This window comes from Dama dama, chromosome 27 (assembly GCF_033118175.1).
Source record: "Dama dama isolate Ldn47 chromosome 27, ASM3311817v1, whole genome shotgun sequence".
Taxonomy (NCBI): domain Eukaryota; kingdom Metazoa; phylum Chordata; class Mammalia; order Artiodactyla; family Cervidae; genus Dama; species Dama dama.
The window spans coordinates 38,017,771-38,037,266 of NC_083707.1; the positions used below are offsets into that span (position 1 = coordinate 38,017,771).

A 19,496-nucleotide genomic window follows, 5' to 3' on the forward strand; every position below is an offset into this window, starting at 1 on the left:
TTTCACACATAAAACAACCTCACTTTTTAAATAGTTATCAGGGCTATAACAAAACCCTGTTTCATGAATCACAGTAACATTCTAATCCATCCTGAAGGACGGTAAGTAGAGGAAACTACAGCCTGCTGATGACTCTGCCACTATCAGCAAGTCGAAATATTTAATACAGGCGGCCATAGTGTAAGCCAGCTCAGTTCAGTAAACATTTACCAAGCACTTCAGTGTTCCAGACACTGAGCTAGGTTCTGAGGATACAAAGATGGGTAACAAATGGTGTCAGCCCCTGAGCAGCTCCCCTTCATTTGTGGAAAGGCAGTCAATGCCTACCTGCCATGAAAGTTTCTAAATAGTCCTGGAAAATGCAGGAAACTCAGAGTAAACGTGAAATGCACAAACAGGTTAAATTAATCTCTTGCAAAACATACTGCCTTCTCCCATTAACTGGTTTGTCTTCATTTTCTCATGTTCTGCAAAGGAATGACTCGATCTATGGGGGTCCTTGGAATAGAAGTGGCCACCCCAGAAGCTGCCTAACAGACCTGCTTGACAATGGGATGGGGGGATTCTCCCCTGAGATTGATCCTAAAGTAAAGGAGACTTGGAATTTGGGTGTAGGCCAGAATTCGTCATCAGTTTACAAAGCTGGTTGGCAAAATATTCAAAAGCAAGAAGAAAAAAAATAAATAATCTTCCTTACATTAGAACTAGATACAAGATCACTAAGTATTCTGAATGTCTTTATTTTGGTCTGTGTATATCTCCTCAGCACTGGAGGAGATCAGATTACCATACTGATGTTCAAAATTCATACAATACCAATACTTTTTTCTCCTCATTTAAAATGCAGGCATAATTTATGACACTGGACAGCTACATGAACAAAAATCAAACTGGACTATTTTCTCACATCATACACAAAAATAATCTCAAAATGGATTAGACTTATATGCAAGACCTGAGACCATGAAAGTCCTAGATGAGAGCATAGGCCATATACCTTTTGACCCTGGTCTTACAAAGTTTTTTTGGATCTGTCTCCTCAGGCAAGGAAAGCAAAAGGAAAAGTAAACAAACGGGACTACATCAAATGAGAAAGTTTTTGCACAGCAAAGGAAACTATCAACAAAACAAAAAGGCAACTTACTGAATGGAAGGAGATATGAGCAAATGATACATCTGATAAGGGGTTAATATCCAAAATATACAAAGAACTCATAAAACTTAATATCAAACCCTCCCCAAACAACCCAATTTAAAAATGGGCAGAGAATCTGAATAGACATTTTCCCAAAGACATACAGATGGTCAATAGGCACATGAAAAGATGCTCAACATCAGTAACCATAAGGGAAATGCAAATCTAAACCAGAATGAGCTATCACCTCACATCTGTCAGGATGAATATTATCAAAAAGACAAGAAACAAAAAGTAGTGGAGGAGAAGGAATGCTCATTTTTGGTGGGATGTAAATTGGTATATGGAAAAGAGTATGGAGGTTCCTCAAAATGTTAAAAACAGAACTATCATACCATCTAGCAGTTCCACTTCTGGGTATTTTTCTGAAGAAAACAGAAACACTAATTTGAAAAGATACATGTGTCCCTATGTTCACTGCAGCATTATTGACAGTAGCCAAGATATAAAAGCAACCTAAGTTTCCACTCATAATGAATAGATAAAGACAATGTGGCATACGCATACAATGGAATATTACTCAACCATAAAAAGGAATGGAGGCTTGTCATTTACAACACTGACGAACCTAAAGGGTATCATGCTAAGTGAAATAAGTCAAATAGAGAAAGACAAATACTGTATGACTTCATTTCACTTCTATGTAGAATCTAAAAAACAAAACAAATAAACAAACAGAACAAAACAGAAACAGACTCTTAGATACAGAGAACAAACAGGTGGTTGCCAGAGGGGAACAGGGTTGGAGGTTGGTGAAATAGGTGAAGAGGGTTAAGAGGTACAAACTTCCAGTTAAAAAATAAGTCATGGGAATGATATGTATAGCCTGGGGAATATAGTCAATAATACTGTAATAGCTTTGCAATGGTGGCAGTGGGTGCTTAGACTTATTGTGGAGATCATTTGGTAATGTATAGAAATACTGAATCACTATGTTGTGCACCTGGAACTAACGTGGTGTTGTAGATTACCTATACTTGAATTTTAAAAAATAATAAAACAAAATGTCTGGATAATTTATATTCACTAGAGCCTATTAGATCCTTGGAATCTAGTATCACAGCAGATATTAAAAGTGAACAGAAGGTTTCAAAGGACATACAGTATAAAGTGAAAGAATCAGAAAAGAGCTATGAAATGACCTCTTATCATAGCTGCCATTGTGGGTTTCTAAGTGTTTAATGTCACTAAGTAATCCTTTTTTCAAATGTATGGCCAAAGACATGTTCAATTTTGAATTCATTTGGATACTCAGAGCCTAATGTTTTCAATAATCTCCCTGCGTTGGATGTTTGTGCTGCTGTTGGGTCCATGGCTGCATTCCTTCTCTGCAGCCCTGTGGCTGCAACGTCAGAACCCCAGTCCCACCACCCGACAGAGTGCGGTTACCTTGTGCCCTTCACAGGGTTGTTGTTGCAAGGCTCCCACTTGCCAGAGCCGACAATGCTTGACTCTATGTAGTACCCGACCAGCTCTTTAGCATCTTTGGGTTCCTCCCACGTAACGACCACTGATGTGTCTGTGTTTCTGCTTGGGATGATATTGCTCGGAGGCTTGGGGATGTCTGAGAAAAGAAGAAAATGATGGTCAAGTTCAAGGTGGTTTTAAAACTTCATTCTTATCACATATGCAGAAACATGAACATGCATGTATAAATAAACTAGTAACCACGTCAAACACACAGTTCTTTATATTCGTTAGAGCAGAAAATGTTTTAAATATTCTAGTTTGGAAGCACAATGAGAAACTAAACACCCATGAACATACCAATCCCCTCCAGGAAAAAAGTACACTAGTAATACTCTTGAAACTCCTAGAGAAAGTACTTTCATAATCATTCATAAAGTTTTTTTTGTGGGGGGGAGAGGTGCTTCCCTGGTAGCTCAGATGGTAAAGAATCTGCCTCAATGCAGGAGACCTGGGTTCGATCCCTCGGTCAGGAAGATCCCCTGGAGAAGAAAATGGCAACCCACTCCAGTATTCTTGCCTGGAGAATTCCATGGACAGAGGAGGTCCACAGGGTCACAAAGAGTCGGACATGACTGAGCAACTAATACACACACATGAAGTTCTTTTTAACATATCAGTCAAGCATAGTCATCAATTAAATTTACAATATGAAAAAAAACCTGTCACCATTTTTACTTTTGAATATATATGTATTTCAGTATGATTCTTGCTTTTAAATTTTCTCTCGAATTGAAGTTACATAAGTTTATAGCCGCTCAAGCAAACTCTACACTTACCAAGCTTGTCGCCAACCACGGTCACTTCCGTTGCCTCTGACGGCTCACCAACTCCTGCCGAATTAGAACAGCGGACTCGGAAACGGTAGGATTTCCCCTCAGCCAAGTCGAACAGAGCAAAGCGGGGAGATTTCACAGGGAGCTCTGTGTTCACCCGCTGCCAGTTTTCTGTTCCCGCATCACACTGCAGCCAGAACAGTGAGATCATTGAAGGCACAGAAAGAATAAACTGAAGAACTCTAAGCCAGGCACCTTGAAGTTCATTTATCTGCCAACAAACTACTACCTGTTATGCAAGTTGGTCTGGAAAAGAGATTTGGAGGAAGTGGGGGATGAAACATTTCAAGTCCATAGGATTACCTCAATCAAATACAGCTGTATTGTTGGACAAATATGATGCCTTGATATTTCACTTCCTTTCTTAACTAAATAAGGCCATTGGTCTACTTATAAAAGTCCTTAATTTATTTAGATGATAGTTTGGAGTCAGATGGGCGTTCCACTTGGTGCAGTGGATCTGCCTGCCAATGCAGTAGATGCGGGTTTGATCCCTGGGTTGGGAAGATGCCCTGAAATAGGAAATGGCAACCCACTCCAGTATTGTTGCTGGAAAATTCTATGGACAGAGGAGCCTGGCGAGCTACAGTCCACAGGGTCACAAAGAGTCAGACATAATTGAGCACAGCAGGACACACAAATTGGGGTCAGATGCTTTTTTAGGGTATGTAATTAAGTTTAATATACTATGTTAGATACATTTCCATTATATTGTTATGACCTGAGTTATTTTAATTGTGTTTTACTTAATGACTCATAACAACATGCAGGTCTGTGCTCACATATCACCTTCCTGATCATCACCACCCCATCACTGACCTGCAAAGGTTATTTGCTCCTTCCCCATCTCTCTCTATCCCTTACTTCCCCTGCTTTATTTTTCACTGAGAAACTTACCAACACTTGAAATTATACTATTTATTTGTTGTCTCCATTGTTGGAATGTAAATTCCAACGAAATGAGTTCAGGAAGATATCTTGTTCACTGCTATACCCCAGAGCCTGGAATTGTCATCTGGCACATAGTAGATACTCAATGATTTTTTTTTCCTGAATGAACTAATTTTTCTGAATTTTGAATGTATGAAGTTAGTGAAAGATAAAGAAACTTTTTTTACTTTTTTAGAATATGGACAAAGCAGAAGTGACTTTGCTACAGAATGTCTGAATGGTTTCAAGAGCTTTTTCCAGAAATCTAAACCTATGATAGACTGACCAGCTGTCAAGGATGATAACTTTAGGGGACAAGTTTTTTAGTACATCACTCAGCATAACCTTCATTTACTTGAAATGAGAGGCAATATGGTATGATGAAAAGGACCCAGAGGCATTGATCCAGGTCCTTGCTTTGGTAACAGTGAGCTATGTGGTACTGGGAAAGTCACAACAGTGTGAATGTCTGTAAAATAGGCAAATTTGATGAGGTAACCATTGACATCCCTTGCAGTGCCTTTTATGATAATGTTTCTGTTGTATGTGGGAGGGCAGAGAGAATAAATTCCCCTTTAAGTCACTTGGCTACCCACTGAGGAACAGAATCCTCCCAGACTTATTGTTTAGTTTATTACTTTGATTCATTTTTAGCATATATTATGTGACTATCGAAGTTTGTTTTAAGATTTTTTTTTTGATGTGGACCATTTTTAAAGCCTTTATTCAATTTGTTACAACATTGCTTCTGTTTTATGTTTTGGTTTTCTGGCTGTGAGGCATGTGAGATCTTAGGGCCCCAACCAGGGATCGAACCGATACACCCTACACTGGGAGGTGAAATCTCAATTACTGGACTACCAGGGAAGTCCCTATTATCCAAGCTTTTGAGAGAAGACTTAGGCGTGGGAAGGTTGAAAGGCAGCAGTGTATAAAAGTTGGATATATGGACCTGAGCCAGACTGCTTAGGTTCAAATCCTAGCTCTGTCTCTTACTAGTTGTGTGATCGGGGTAAATTGTATATCCCATCTAGGCCTGTTTCCTCATCTACAAAGCAGATGTAATAAAAATAAAAGTATTTCCTTCAGCGGGTTCCTGTAAGAATGAAGTGAGTTAACATATGTAGAGCTTAAAACAGTGCCTGCATGTGCATGCTCAGCTGCTCAGTCGTGTCTGACTCTTTGTGACCCCATGGACTATAGCCCACCAGGGCTCCTCTGCCCATGGCATTTCCCAGGCAAGAATACCAGAGTGGGTTGCCATTTCCTCCTCCAGGGGATCTTCCCGACCCAAGGATTGAACCAGTCCCCTGAGTCTCCTGCAATGGCAGGCATATTCTTTTACCACTGAGTCATTTGAAAAACAGTGCCTGGTCCTTGGTAAACGTCAGTTGTTTTCATTCCTTTGGTAGAAACAGAGCTACCAAGTCATACAACTCTTGTCTCTGACTTGACCAGACTTCTGATGGGGGAAATGAGAGAAAGCGCTAAAAACGTAAGACTGAGGAAATAAGTCTAAGGAAAAATTTGGGGGCTGGAAAGAACACAGTAGTATGGAGGGGCTGAGAGCAATGAAACTTGATTTATCTAATTCCCCTCAACATTAACCATTTCAGGGCTCACAGACATGGCATAACTGCTTGTAAGCCCGTCACCATGACAGGCAAGTTCATGCTTGATGTGCGTGCAAATCTCAGGTAAAAAGTTCCTTGAAGAAAAGCAAGCACGGGGATAACCAGAGAGGCAGCACTGCTGCAGGCTTGAACATCCTGGGGATGGAAACTTGTCATGGGAAAAGAGCATGGGAACATTTCCCTTGTGAAAAGTCAATGGGATAGAAGTGATTCATCAGAAATAATTTGAGGACTTCCCTGGTGGTTCTTATTCTTGCCTGAAAAATCCCATGAACAGAGGAGCCCGGTGGGCTACAGTCAAAAGGGTCACAAAGAGTCAGACACAACGGATAGACTAAGCACGGGTGGTCCAGCAGTTAAAAATCCACCTGCCAATGCAGGAGACACGGGTTGATCGCTGGTCCCGGAAGACCCCACATGCCACAGGGCAACTAAGCTGGTGGCCACAACTACTGAAGCCTGTGTGCCCTGGAGTCCGTGCTCCACAACAAGAGAAGACACTGCAATGAGAAGCCCATACACAACTATAGAATAGCCCCTACTCTCTGCAACTAGCAAAAGCCTGGGCCCAGCAAAAAAGACTCAAATAAATAAATATTTTTTTTTAAAAAATGAGAATTTGAGACTCGGCTCCGGACCATAGTCTGGCATTCATTTGGATGGTTTTTCTGTAAATGTGCCCCAGGTCTCTGCAGGTGTGCTGCCCCTCTGGCACAGCCTGGACCTTGAATGTTGGCAGGGCCTGTGCAGACCTCTTTATCCATGCCGTACTCATAAATGTCCCTTCTGGCCCACTGATGGAAAAACACTCAAATTTTTAATCAGATTCATGTATTTAGGTCTGGAGAAGCTACAGACTTTCATGGAGAAATTTGAGTTTATGTGACCAGAGGAGATGCTCAACAAAAGCCAAAGTTGACTCATCTCAAAGAAAGGCCTCAGTAATAGGCTGTTACTGTGTCATTATTATAAGAAAGATGGTAATTACTGCCATAGAGCTTATTTAGAACTATCTTTGTGTGGAGCATTTCAAAATGATTCACTGGAGGAGTGTGTATTAAATACACCAGAAAGTGAATGTTTATCACTCTTGTCTTGTCCTCTATTAAAAAAAAGAGAGAGAGAGAAAGAAAAAAAAATTTTTAATCAAGAATGATACTCAAGTTATATTTCATTTGAGGCGAATGTCTAGAAAATGTAAAAATTGACAAAACATAAAATTTAAGCATTATTTTGGTAAAATCAGACTTTCTTTGAAGACGTCCATATTTGCGTGTTGAAGAAATTACCTACTTATTTTTATTCACCTCTAGATATAGGAAGGAAGTGAGGCATGCTCCCCAAAGCCATGAGCCAAATGTCCTCATGAATAAAAGTTATTAATAAAGGGAAACCATAGACCCTGTGTTTTTGGCTCCAATATAATTTTCTCAAGAGCTGCTGGTTAGAAATAATTAAAGGGCCAGAAAGATAGTTGAATATAGATTTTATGTTGTTACCTAACTTGCAGGTATTTGCCTATACCTATAGTCTTTTGATGGACTTTCCCGTGGCTCAGTGGTAAAAAGATTCTGCCTGCTAATGCAGCATATGTGAGTTCGATTCCTGGGTCAAGAAGATCCCCTGGAGAAGAAAATGGCAACCCACTCCAATATTTTTGCCTGAGAAATCTCATGGACAGAGGAGTCTGGCAGGCTATATATAATCCATGGGGTCTAAAAGAGTCAGACATGAGTGAGCAACTAAACCACAACAACAGAGCAAGGGAGATGGAAAAAGTGGTGAGAAAGCCCTGCAACACAGTGTTGCAGAGGCTATATACAGTTCCAGGAATGTTTCTCTTCTTAGAGGAGCTAAGAGTTGGGGTCTGTGGACCTCTTAGGAGTCCATGGGTGACCCTCAGGGATCCATAAACCCCGTGAACTTTCAGGCAAAATTCTGGGAAACATATTTTTTTGTGGAAACAGGTAACAGTTTATAAGAGTTTTAAAAGTTCAGGACACAACAGAAACTTAATCTGTACTTCTTTAAAGAAATATTGAAGACATGCCAGAGGTAATGATGCTGCTCCTAGAGTCTCACCTTTTCTATAAAGTACAGGATGCCTTCATGGCCACGCTGGCGGGGGGGCTTCCAGCTCAGCACCACATAGCTCTGTGTGGCCTCAATGACAGAGAGGTCGGTGGGGGGCCCGGGAACAACACCCTCTGAAAAACAACAGGGAAGCGTGAGGGACACGCACTCAGGAAAATGGAATTGTATTGTAAGACATACTGCATGTGAAGTAGTGTAGTATTACTTGAAAGTAGGGTGTGATCAGATGTGTATTATACTGAAAAAATTCCAAGATATTATTAAATCAAAATAAATAATTATAGCTAATAAGATAATATAGATAAAATGAAATAACAAAAATATTCAAATCCGAAAGAAAAGAGAAAAAGAGGATAAAGGAATGGATAGAAAACAAACAGCAAGATGTTAGATTTAAATCCAATCATATCAATAATCACAATGATACGTAAATTGTTCAAATATCCCAATTAAAAGGTGAAGATTATTAGTTTACACTAAAGAACCAGACCCAATGATATGATGCCTACAAGAAATGTGATTTAAATACAAAGACACAAAGGAAAAGGACAGAAATCATACGTCATGCTAACACTAATCAAAAGAAAGCTGGAATGGTCATGTTCATATCAGACAAAGCAGATTTACAAGCAAAAATGCATTACCATGGATAAAAGGAGTCACTTTCTGATAATAAAGTTATAAGTCAGTGCATAAGAGGATATAATAATAAAAATGTTTATGCCCCTAATAGCAGAGTCTCAAAATACATGAAACAAAACCTGATAAAACTACAAGAAGTATATAAATCCATCATTTAGTTGGAGAGAGAGAGTGGATAGAAACAAATGAAAAATAAAAGACTCAATAGAAATCACAGCAGATTTTTTAATAGAAATTGATAGTCTAATTTTAAATTCTACATGGAAATGCAAAGACAGAATAGTCAAAACAACTTTGGGAAAAAAATGATTAGAGGTCTTATACTACCTCTATTTCAAAACTATGAAGCTAAAACAAAAGAAATAAAAACAAGACGCTTATAAAAGCTACAGTGTTCAAGACAGTGTGGTACTGGTATAAAGAAAATAAAATTAACAAATGAAGATTCAGAAATAGATATGCAATATGCATATCAGTTGACTTGGACAATAGTGCCAAGGCAATTCAATGAGAAAAGGATAATCTTTTCAACAGATATTGCTGAAATAATTGGATCACCATATGCAAAATAATAATAACTCTTAATCCACACAATATAGAAATAATTAATTTGAAATGTATCATAAATTAAAATATAATAGCATAAGAGCTGATGCTGTGACATTTCTAGAAAAAAAGAAAGAATATCTGAGTGAAATAGGATTTGGCAAAGATGTCAAATAGGATGCAAAAATGGCAAATTCACACATGAAGAGATGCTCAACATTACTTGGGAAGTGCAAATTAAGACCACTATGCACCTACTATGAAATACCACTATGGTATAGAACACCACTATACACTGACTAGAATGGTTATAATGAAGAAGACTGACCATACCACGTATGGGACAGTGAGGAGCAGTTGGAACTCTCAGCTACTGCTGATGGGAATGTAAAAGGTACAATCATTTTGGGAAAGAGTTGGCAATTTCTTTAAAAATTAAACAGGCATTTATCAGATGACCTGTGCATTCAGACTCTAGGTATTTATCCAAGAGAAACGAAAGTGTATATCCACAAAAACACTTAACAGAGAGATTCATAGAGGCTTTCAAGGGTGAAGGTATAAATAAATAGGAATGAACTGATATATGTGTCAACATGGATAAATCTCAAAATAATTATGCTGAGTGAAGGCAATCAGACAAAAATGAGTAGGATTCCATTTATGGAAAATTGTGAACAACACAAACAACAGTGACAGAAAGCAGATCAGTGAGCCTTGAGATGAGGAAGGGGCATGAGGAAATTTAAGGGGTTGTGGAGATGTTCATTATTTTGATTACAGTGGTGGTTTCACAGGTATTAATTTATCACATTGTACATTTTACAGACATGCAGTTTGGTCCATGTCATTATACCTTAATAAATCTTAAAAAAAAAAAAGTGATTCTCTAACAATACAAGTTACCTCATGATCTCTAAATATTTCAGTATGTTCTTTCCAAAACATCTTAAATAATATATACCATACCCTCCACAATAGCTAAACCGAATAGCAGAACACTGGCAATACTATCAGGGGAAAATGTAGCTTTTACCTGTTGGTTCTTCCTCAGTGACAATGATCTGTCCAGTCCAGGGTGCTGAGGGGCGGCCTAATAGAGATAAGTGTGAAAAATCAGAAACATTCACAAACACAGTTCAACTGCATTGAGAAACTGATAAACGGTCCAGATTCATCACAAATGTGTTTGTTACTAGCTTACTTATGTACCTTCCTAATGAGTCTTACCAAGCATGTGCATAGTTTTTGGGGGAAGGGGGCACAGCCCCAGTCATCAAACAACTCACAATCTGCAAAAGCCCAGAACTTGCCAGGACGGAGTCCATGTTTCTGGAACTACTCACATAAGCAAGGGGAACAGCCTGTGCCCATATACTCTTCAACGTGTATCTCCTGATACATGTAGGCCCTCTCACCCTTCTAAAGAGATAGCATATACCTGGGAGAAACCTCTCTAGAATAATGCAAGCCTGGCTGTTTTGTATCTGTCATAATGAAGATTAAAGTGATGGCAGCGTTGTTGATCATGCAGTTGAAGCTCAACCAAAGGGATCTCTTTCCATTACTTTTAAAACTGTTACTTACAAAGGGAAGCATTTTCGATCCCGAGTAAAGAAAATGAGTGACTCAGGCAGTATAGAGTCACAAAGGAAATTCATTTCCGTGATTGTAGAAAGACATCAGAGAGAGTGGTTCAACTCTTGCTTTAAAAGAGGTACTTTCCACCAGAGTGTGTACAAAAACAGGAAGGTGAAATGCAAGATAACTTTTTTTCAATTCTGGCAAATCTTATTTTCATTGAAATTTATAAAGGAGGAGTAAATGAAAATATGAGATGGAATTAAGAAAGATGGAGGGAAGCTGGATGAAAAGTGAAGAGTGAAAAAGCAAGTGAAAAGTGACTGGAGAGCAACTGAGGAGCCTGATCAGAGAAAGTCTCCAGAGAGACGGTGGCATCATTTTACTAGATTTTTTATGATGCCACTGCATGTACTTAAGGTCAAGAAAAGCTATAAATGTGGTAAATGGCACAGACCAGTAGTCCTCAACTAGGGTGATTTTGTTCCCCCAGGGACATCTGGCAACATCTGAAGATAATTTTGATTGTCACAATGGGGGTGAGGTGGTGAGGGTGCAGATTCCACAGGCGTCTAGTGGGTAGAGGCCAACGATGCTGCTAAACATCTCACAATGCACAGAACAGCCCTCACAACAAAGAGCTACCTGGCCTAAAATGTTAGTAGAGCCAAGGTTGAGAAATCTGGCATAGACTGAAGTATGAACATCCAAAAATTCTTCACTGTCATTTTATGGTCCCTATCGTTAAGGATGCTATATTGGTTCCCATGAAACAAAAGCAGATCATAATTTATGTACCACTATTTTGATATCAAGACTTGGAGGCTAACTATATGAAAAGATTATTTTTGACTGCCTAACATGGAAACTCAAGTACAGATCAGATATAATGTTGTAAATGTGATTTTCCTTTGATATCAAAGGCTCACAGTGTTGAGATATTAATACTCTAAGGGATAAATTCAAGTTTAAGAAAATTACCTTAAAATTTTAAGAAACTAAACCAGAAAGAAAAGTGTATTTGAAGTGTTCTAATAAAATGAATTAAAATGCTCTTCAGGCTCCCGGTTTTCATATTTTCATTTCAAACACAATGCCTGGAACTCAGCTAAATAAGGCAAAGATTCTAAATAAAATAAACCCCTTAGTGAATAGACAAATTAAAAAACAGAAAAAGGTTTTGTTTTTGTTTTCTTCCCCCTGGCATTTTTCTGATCAGTAAAGGATTTCTTATTCTCTTCTCCCTCTGGTGGACAGGGGAAGAATAACCTTGCAATGGGATCTACTGCAATCATTTTTAAAAGGTCATTCTGAAAAATGAGAAACACTTACTCTTCAGTCTAGCTTTCTCAGCCGGATCCAGAGCTGCCACGGGCTCGGAGACTCGAGAGGGCAGGCCTATCCCAACTTTGTTCACAGCTCGAACTCGGAATATGTAAGAACGGCCTTCAATCAACCCAGTGACTGGGAAACGAGCAAATTTCACAGGAATGTCATTGCACTGAGTCCAGGTGTCTGTGCCCACCTCACATCTAAGGGAGAGAGAGAGTGATAGACAGGAATATGAGAGGAAGGATGGCTAAGTGGATGGCTTCAGGGCTGTAAACCCACCCCAGTGCTTCAGGGCTTCTCTCTGTAAAACATCCAGCTGGAGCAGACTGCAGCAGATACATAACTGCAGGCACTCAGCTCCACTCAACTGCAATGGATCTATTCTAACAGTTAGGAAAGAAACCTCAGAGTTTTCCTGAAGACATGTACATCCTTCCACCTCACTAAAAGTAGGCAGCTGAGGGGTCTCCTGTGCTAAGCAGAGGAGATTTTGGGGGGGGGGGGGAAGAAGCAGGCAGGTATGCACAGTTTTTACAAAGCAGAAGGGGGAGGACACCCAAAACATCACCCCAGATAATGTCTTCAGTTCTACCACTAGTGACTTCTTTCTTTATCGTTCCTAGGCATTTTCTTTTAAAATCGAACTATGGTTGAGAAAGTTAACACCTTACAAGACATCTCTCTGTACTATAGTCTGGAAAGAGCTCACCAGTGGTCACTACACGTGGTGTGGGTGGAACAGTGAGATAGGCACTGTATTTTTTTTCTTATCAGATGAGACTGATGAGATGCAGGGAAATCCTTGGGCCTGGCAATGGAAGGGTAAGTCCCTGGAACTTCTAATTTCTTACTGGGTGACTTTACGGCAGCCAGTGCCTGGGGAGAGAGGGGTGGAGAGCCGATGCCCAGGAGAAAAAGATGACAGTCCATATCATGCTTTCGGCCTGATCAATAGAGTCTGAGGGGCCCAATGTGTGACCTTAAAATGCAGCAGTAAGTAACTCACTATTTTTTATGAGCAGAGCACTGCACTTTGAGCTTTTATCACTTCCCCAACTCGGCTCTCTGTCCAAAGGGTATAATTTCCCAAAGGATTCTCATGGGGGAGGGGGATGCCAATGGCAGTGCAAAGGCAGTTGGAGTTGGGGGGGGTGTTATTTTCACTTCTTTACCATCACCCTTCCATTCTTTGAAATAAATGGACATTTTCTTCGATCTTATGTGAAATGGTATCAAATAAGGCTTCAGTCTATGCCTTCCACGACCTCCTCCTGAATTTTCCTTTGTAGGAATTCTGGAGCTGCTGTGAATTGGCCAGGGGAGAGAGCTAGAAGGCTAGGACAAGCAGCAGACCTCCCCTGCCTCCAGGAATTCTGCCAGGAAACTCCCTCTGCCCCTGAGCAGATACTGTCTCGGTGACCAGTGGTCCTGAAACTCGCTTCCAAACTCTCACATGAGCAGAAAGGAAGGTGGGGAGCAGCTGCTCTGGAGATTTCCATAGCAAGAACACAAACTTACCATTTCGTCACTAGGACGCAGCCATGGTTCAGCTACTTGCTTCCTATCTGTAATAAGGGCACCTACCTCTCAAAGAGTGGCTATGGGTTAATGGGACATGCACATGAAGTGTTTAGAACAGTGCAGTGCGCACAGCAAATGCTTAATAAATATTCACTGCATTATGGTTATTTTCATTATGACTAAAGCAAGAAGAAAACAAGATGTACTGATTCTCCCTGGTCTTTCAATGATCAAAGTCTGAAAATTCTTTGTAAATCTACCAAAGACAATAATGCAGAAACTGTAAGGATGAAAAAGAACCTACCTAAAATTTCACAAGTCATCATTACTCAATGATTAAATAATGTGGAAGCATCTAGTATAGGTTAAATAGTGTATAGCTTATTATAAACATTTCTCTGGTTGGTTCTGAGCCCAGTAGACATATACTCACTTATTTCTATAAATATTAAGTCTAATCCAGCTTGGCACAAACCTGTTATACTACAGTGGCACAGATTATCTGTCCCTAGTGGTTTTTACAGACTTTATTACTCAAAAATGGAAGAGAATTAGAGCAACTATTTGAAAAGAAACTAAATCAGACAATAATGGTTTTAGGTCAATAATCTAAATTTGTTGTCTACGTTGGCCAAGCTCACTGATTAATTCATGTGTGGTGGTCTAGTCGCTAACTCATGTCCAACTCTTTGTGACCCCATGGACTGTAGCCTACCAGAGTCCTCTGTCTATGGGATGCTCCAGGCAAGAATACTGGAGTGGGGTGCCATTTCCTTCTCCAAATTCATGTGTAAGGCCCATTTACTGTAAATACAAAACCTCTAAATTTTAGAGAATGTAAACAGCAACAATTTGTAGATAAATCACAGTTTAGTACTATTGATATTTATTTCTCTGTCAAGCTTGATTCTTGTGATGTAAATGAAATTTTGTTAGTGTTCCTAGAGTATTATTTAATATTATTAAATTACTGACATACTAGGAACATGGACATTACGCGTGTTGAACACTAGCTATTTCATTTCTGAAGTGGCCTCTATCAGGTGTATAAATTCATAATATTCTTGCCAAATTAGTGACTTGGGCTGGTAGCAGAATTGAAGAATTATCTTTGAAATTGAGGTAAGCAGATAGTTAAGTATATATTTATACCAATCTGTTTGTAGACAGAGACAGAGAGAAAAAGAGGGAGACAAGACGGGTAAAGAAAACACTTCACCAAGAAACGGCGGGAGAGGGTTGTCCAGGTTGTACAGTGGTAAAGAATCCGCCTGCCATTGCAGGGGACACAGGTTCGATCCCTGATCTGGGAGGGTTCCACATGCTACAGAGCAAATAAGCCTGTGCCCCACAACTATTAAGCCTGTGCTCTAGAGCCCGGGAACTGGAACCACTGAAGCCTGCATGCCCTAGAGCCTGTGCTCCACAAGAGAAACCACAGCAATGAGAAGCCTACGCACCTCAACTAGAGAGTAGCCCCTGCTTGCCACAACTAGAGAAAAGCTCACAGAGCAACGAAGACCCGGTGCAATCAAAAAATAAATAAATAAAATAAAAATTAAAATCAGCATATTAAAAAAGAAAAAAAAGAGCAAAAGAAATGGTGGGAAAAACCAAGCAGGCATCTCTATAGCCAGTCACTCTAAATGAAGTCATACTAGTACTAACTTATCAATAAAATATCCCAGAATCGGACTCCCTCCATCCACAGCCGGCTGCTTCCAGGTGATGATGATGTAATCCTTGTTGGCATCCAAGCACACCACGTCCAGGGGAGAGGCGGGGGCTCCTTCAATCTCTGCATCAGCATCTGGGGGGATACAGAAGGACCCGTGAACCCTCTCAGATGCATTCTGTCAGCCCCCAAAGCCAAGGTCATAGTGCAGACCTCTCTTACCACATCGCTGCAGTGGCTACATCGTTGGCCAAGTAGTTTATTATTGTTGTCACTGTTCAGTTGCTAAGTTCTGTCCAAATCTTTTGCGACCCCACACCCCACAGACTATAGCCCACCAGGATTTTCTGTCCATGGGACTCCCCAGGCAAGAATACTGGAGTAGGTTGCCATTTCCTCCTTCCTGACCCAGGGATGGAACACATGTCTCCTGCTTTGCAGGCAGATTCTCTACCACTGAGCCACCAGGGAACTCCATTAGGCCCCAGTAGAGCAATCATCAATTTTGTAATTTGCTTACCAAAATAACAATATGTGCTTTTCACCATCAGTACAAGGAACATTATGTCAGAAAGGGCTCTGAAAAGGACCCATGACTTTGGCTTCATAGCCCTTGCCTGCCCAAAATATTCTAAAAGAAAATAACCATGGAGACATCAGAGACTGCTCTCAGAAAAGTCTAATGTAAATTATGCCAGGATGTCTGTTCTTAAGATAATTATTGTGCAGCGTTACTCAGAAACTATAAATGGCTCCAAGGGGGAGAAAACGGCCCCTTCTGTCACGTTCTGGATCCAGAAGAGAAGAACCAAGAAGTTTTGCCCATCCCTATGCTGGGACTACCATTTTGGAAGAGAAACAAAAACATTCATTTTAATTAAATGTTTGTTCCCAAACTGAAGATACTTGCGAAAGGAACTCTGATGCAATACCCACATCTGAGCTTAGTTTATCTGAGTTTAGCAAAAGTCCAGGACTATACAAGAAACAGTTCAGTGACTGCCCATGAAACAGGATCTGCTGACTGTGGGTCTCCTCAGCAGTGTGTGTACAGATAAATTAGTGACTTGGGGGTGTTTTTAAGTGGAAAGGAAGGGGAATGAAAATAACCACTTAATAGCCTTTTAAGTGAGAAGGATTAAGATAAGAGGCAGAATCCCTGGGGGAGGAGATCCACAGTTGCGAATTCCTACTGACATCCGGTCAGCACTTTAATAACTGGAATTAGTAGGAGAGGAGGCTGAGACTTGCAGGAGCCACTCACCCAGGGAAAGCACTCTTGTTGACCAAATAAGAAACACTTTCTTTTCCAATGAGCTACCCTTATGTAACTCTTCTAAGTCACCGAAATATTTGCTAAGAAGGCTGAGATATTTGTTTGTATGCTTCTGAATCGAATAGGTATGTGTTATCTGTGAAGGGCTCAGATCATTTTGGTTTTGAACATTCTGTTTCTTGCCCCATGAACTTGTGTGAACTCATGAACCTGCAGGGTAATATGTCCTGTGTAAGTGCGATAGGAGAATCTAACTAAATCATCGTGCCTGAAACACAATGCAAAATCCCTGCATGCCACATGATGGCAAACGGGCATTTGGGGAGGGCAGGGGAGAAACGTCTTTCCTTCCGGGCTTTCAGAGCACTGGATGGTGGGGAGAAGGTCAGCTGATGGTAAAGGTGGAGCTGAGCTGTGTGCATGCTCAGTCACTCAGTCATGTCTGACTCTTTGCGACCTCATGGACTGTATGGAGCCCTCCAGGCTCCTCTGTTCATGGCATTTTTCAGACAAGAATACTGGAGTGGGTTGTCATTTCCTCCTCCAAGGGATCTTCCCGACCCAGGGATTGAAACTGCGTCTCTTGAGTCTCCTGGCCTTGGCAGGTGGATTCTTTACCACTAAGCCACCTGGGAAGTCCTGGAGCAGAACTAGCAGGAGGTAGAAACGCTGACCTTAACAGGCCTAAGATTTGCTCAGCTGCAATGAAGGCAGCTGGCAACCTCTAGGCATGCCCCCCCTTTTTTTTTTAAAGCAAAAGGCCCATAGTGTAACAACTGGTAAACTTGGTGCCGATAGGTAAATTCATCGTGTGTAACAGAGCCTGGCAGACAGTAAGCATTTAGGGAGCCATTTCTCAGCATTTCTATAAAATTGCTTGGAATATGCCATTTGTTGTGTGGACCTGAAAATCTTTCAAACACATATTCTGTATAGCAGCTGCTGGAAGTCAGACCTGAGACTGTGTTATGTTGCTTCACACTTGTGCTCTCGCCTTCGTCAGCTGCTGCAGGGCACCTGGCCCACGGCACCCATCTGGTCAACGTCAATTCTCTTCTTAGCCTCTGCCCTTCCTTCTTCCAGTGCTCCAAATAGTCAAACTTTTTGTAGCTTTGATTGATTAGACCAAAGATTACCCTGTTCCTTTTTTATATTTTGATCTCTGACACAGGCTATTTAATAACTTTTTTCAAAATGTAAGTAATTCTATTGTTTATCTTTATTATAAAAATAGTACATGCTTATAAAATATATGATAATAAAAATACATGTTAAGATCCCTCTTAATTCCGTAACTCAGAGATTACTACTATTAATACATTGGCCTAAACTTTTCTGGATTTTTTTCTATATTTATAAACTCAAAAGTGCTTGTTTTTCATAATCTAAACCAACTACATTTCCATTTTTCTAAGTGATTGTTTTTTAAATAAAAGTGGGATTGGACTATATAGTTTCATGTAAACTGTTTTTTAAAATATATTTTCATATTAATTAGTCTAAGTATACACCATTAAGGGCTTCCCAGGTGGCACTAGTGGTAAAGAACTCATCTGCCAATCAGGAGACATAAGAGCCACGGGTTCGATCCCTGAGTTGGAAAGATCCCCTGGAGAAGGGTATGGCAACCCACCCCAGTCTTCTCTCCTGGAGAATCCCATGAATAGAAGAGCCTAGAGGGCTCCAGTCCATAGGGTTGCAAAGAGTCAGACATGACTGAAGTGACTTAGCACTCACACATACACCATTAGCTTTCATTGTTGTGCAGTATTTCCATTGTTTTTATGGACTATTTATTACACATTATTTTCAACTCCGATTGGTGGATACCTAGATTCCTTCCAGACTTTCCCCAAAACAAACATTCCTTTCTCAGTTTTGTCCACTAAAATTCTTAGAAATAGAATTGTTGAAAGTGCACACTGTTGATATATAGTGACAGAACACCCCGAGAAAAGCTGAACCAATTTACACTCACCAACAACATGTAGGAGTGTTCATCCATCCATTCCTTCATCCTAATGGATTCTAAAAACCTTGTAAATCTTTTGAATGTGATAGATCAATTTTATTGCTTTGATTATAGCAAAAACTTTTTCATCCATTTATCTGTCAACTGTAATTCTTTTTTCATTACATTTATATACCATCCTTCATCACTTTATCATCTTTCTCTGCTCCCCCAACCATGTATGTGTGGAGGGGTGGGGACAATATATAAAAGTCTAGAAGAATATGTATTAAAATGATAATTTTGGATATCTCTGGATGGTAGACTTATGATGGCTTTTCTTTTGTCCTTTTTTGCTTATTTACATTATCTATTTTTTCAGAGAGAACATATAGTATCTATGTAATAAAACCCTGGCCAAAAGTGTACAATCTGGAATGTGTTTCTGCTGACATATGGTGCTTTCTGCACTGATCATTCTGGTTCCGAAGCTATTTCCTAAGCAACAAAATACCAGAGCTCTAAAAAAAAATACATGGAAATGGCTTCATGTAGCTCAAAGTTTAAAAAAAACAAAAACGTAAAATGTCACTTAAAACACTCTGGCAGTTTCTCAAAAAATCAAACACAAATTTAACATACGACCCAGCAATTCCAGTGGTAGCTATCTAACCAAGAGAAGTGAAAGCCCAGGTCAGTGACTATGAATAGAAATCTTCATAGCAGCATTATTCAGAGTAGTCAGAGAGCAGAAACAATCCAATTGTCTATCAACTGGTGAATAGACACACAAAATGAAGCATGTCTAGTCAGCAA

The 19,496-nt window shown here is 40.0% G+C and overlaps 1 protein-coding gene across 1 annotated transcript in view; it reads right to left on the reverse strand.

Moving 5' to 3' along the window:
• The window catches only part of MYOM1 (myomesin 1), a 147,019-nt gene that overhangs the window by 53,816 nt on the left and 73,707 nt on the right, over positions 1-19,496 (reverse strand). The window contains exons 11-16 of the mRNA XM_061131273.1: positions 15,447-15,588; positions 12,258-12,457; positions 10,381-10,437; positions 8,145-8,269; positions 3,442-3,625; positions 2,585-2,759 (exon numbers count right to left, since the gene is read on the reverse strand). Of these exons, the coding sequence (XP_060987256.1) occupies positions 2,585-2,759; positions 3,442-3,625; positions 8,145-8,269; positions 10,381-10,437; positions 12,258-12,457; positions 15,447-15,588 (883 nt within the window). The remainder of the gene's footprint in view (positions 1-2,584; positions 2,760-3,441; positions 3,626-8,144; positions 8,270-10,380; positions 10,438-12,257; positions 12,458-15,446; positions 15,589-19,496) is intronic.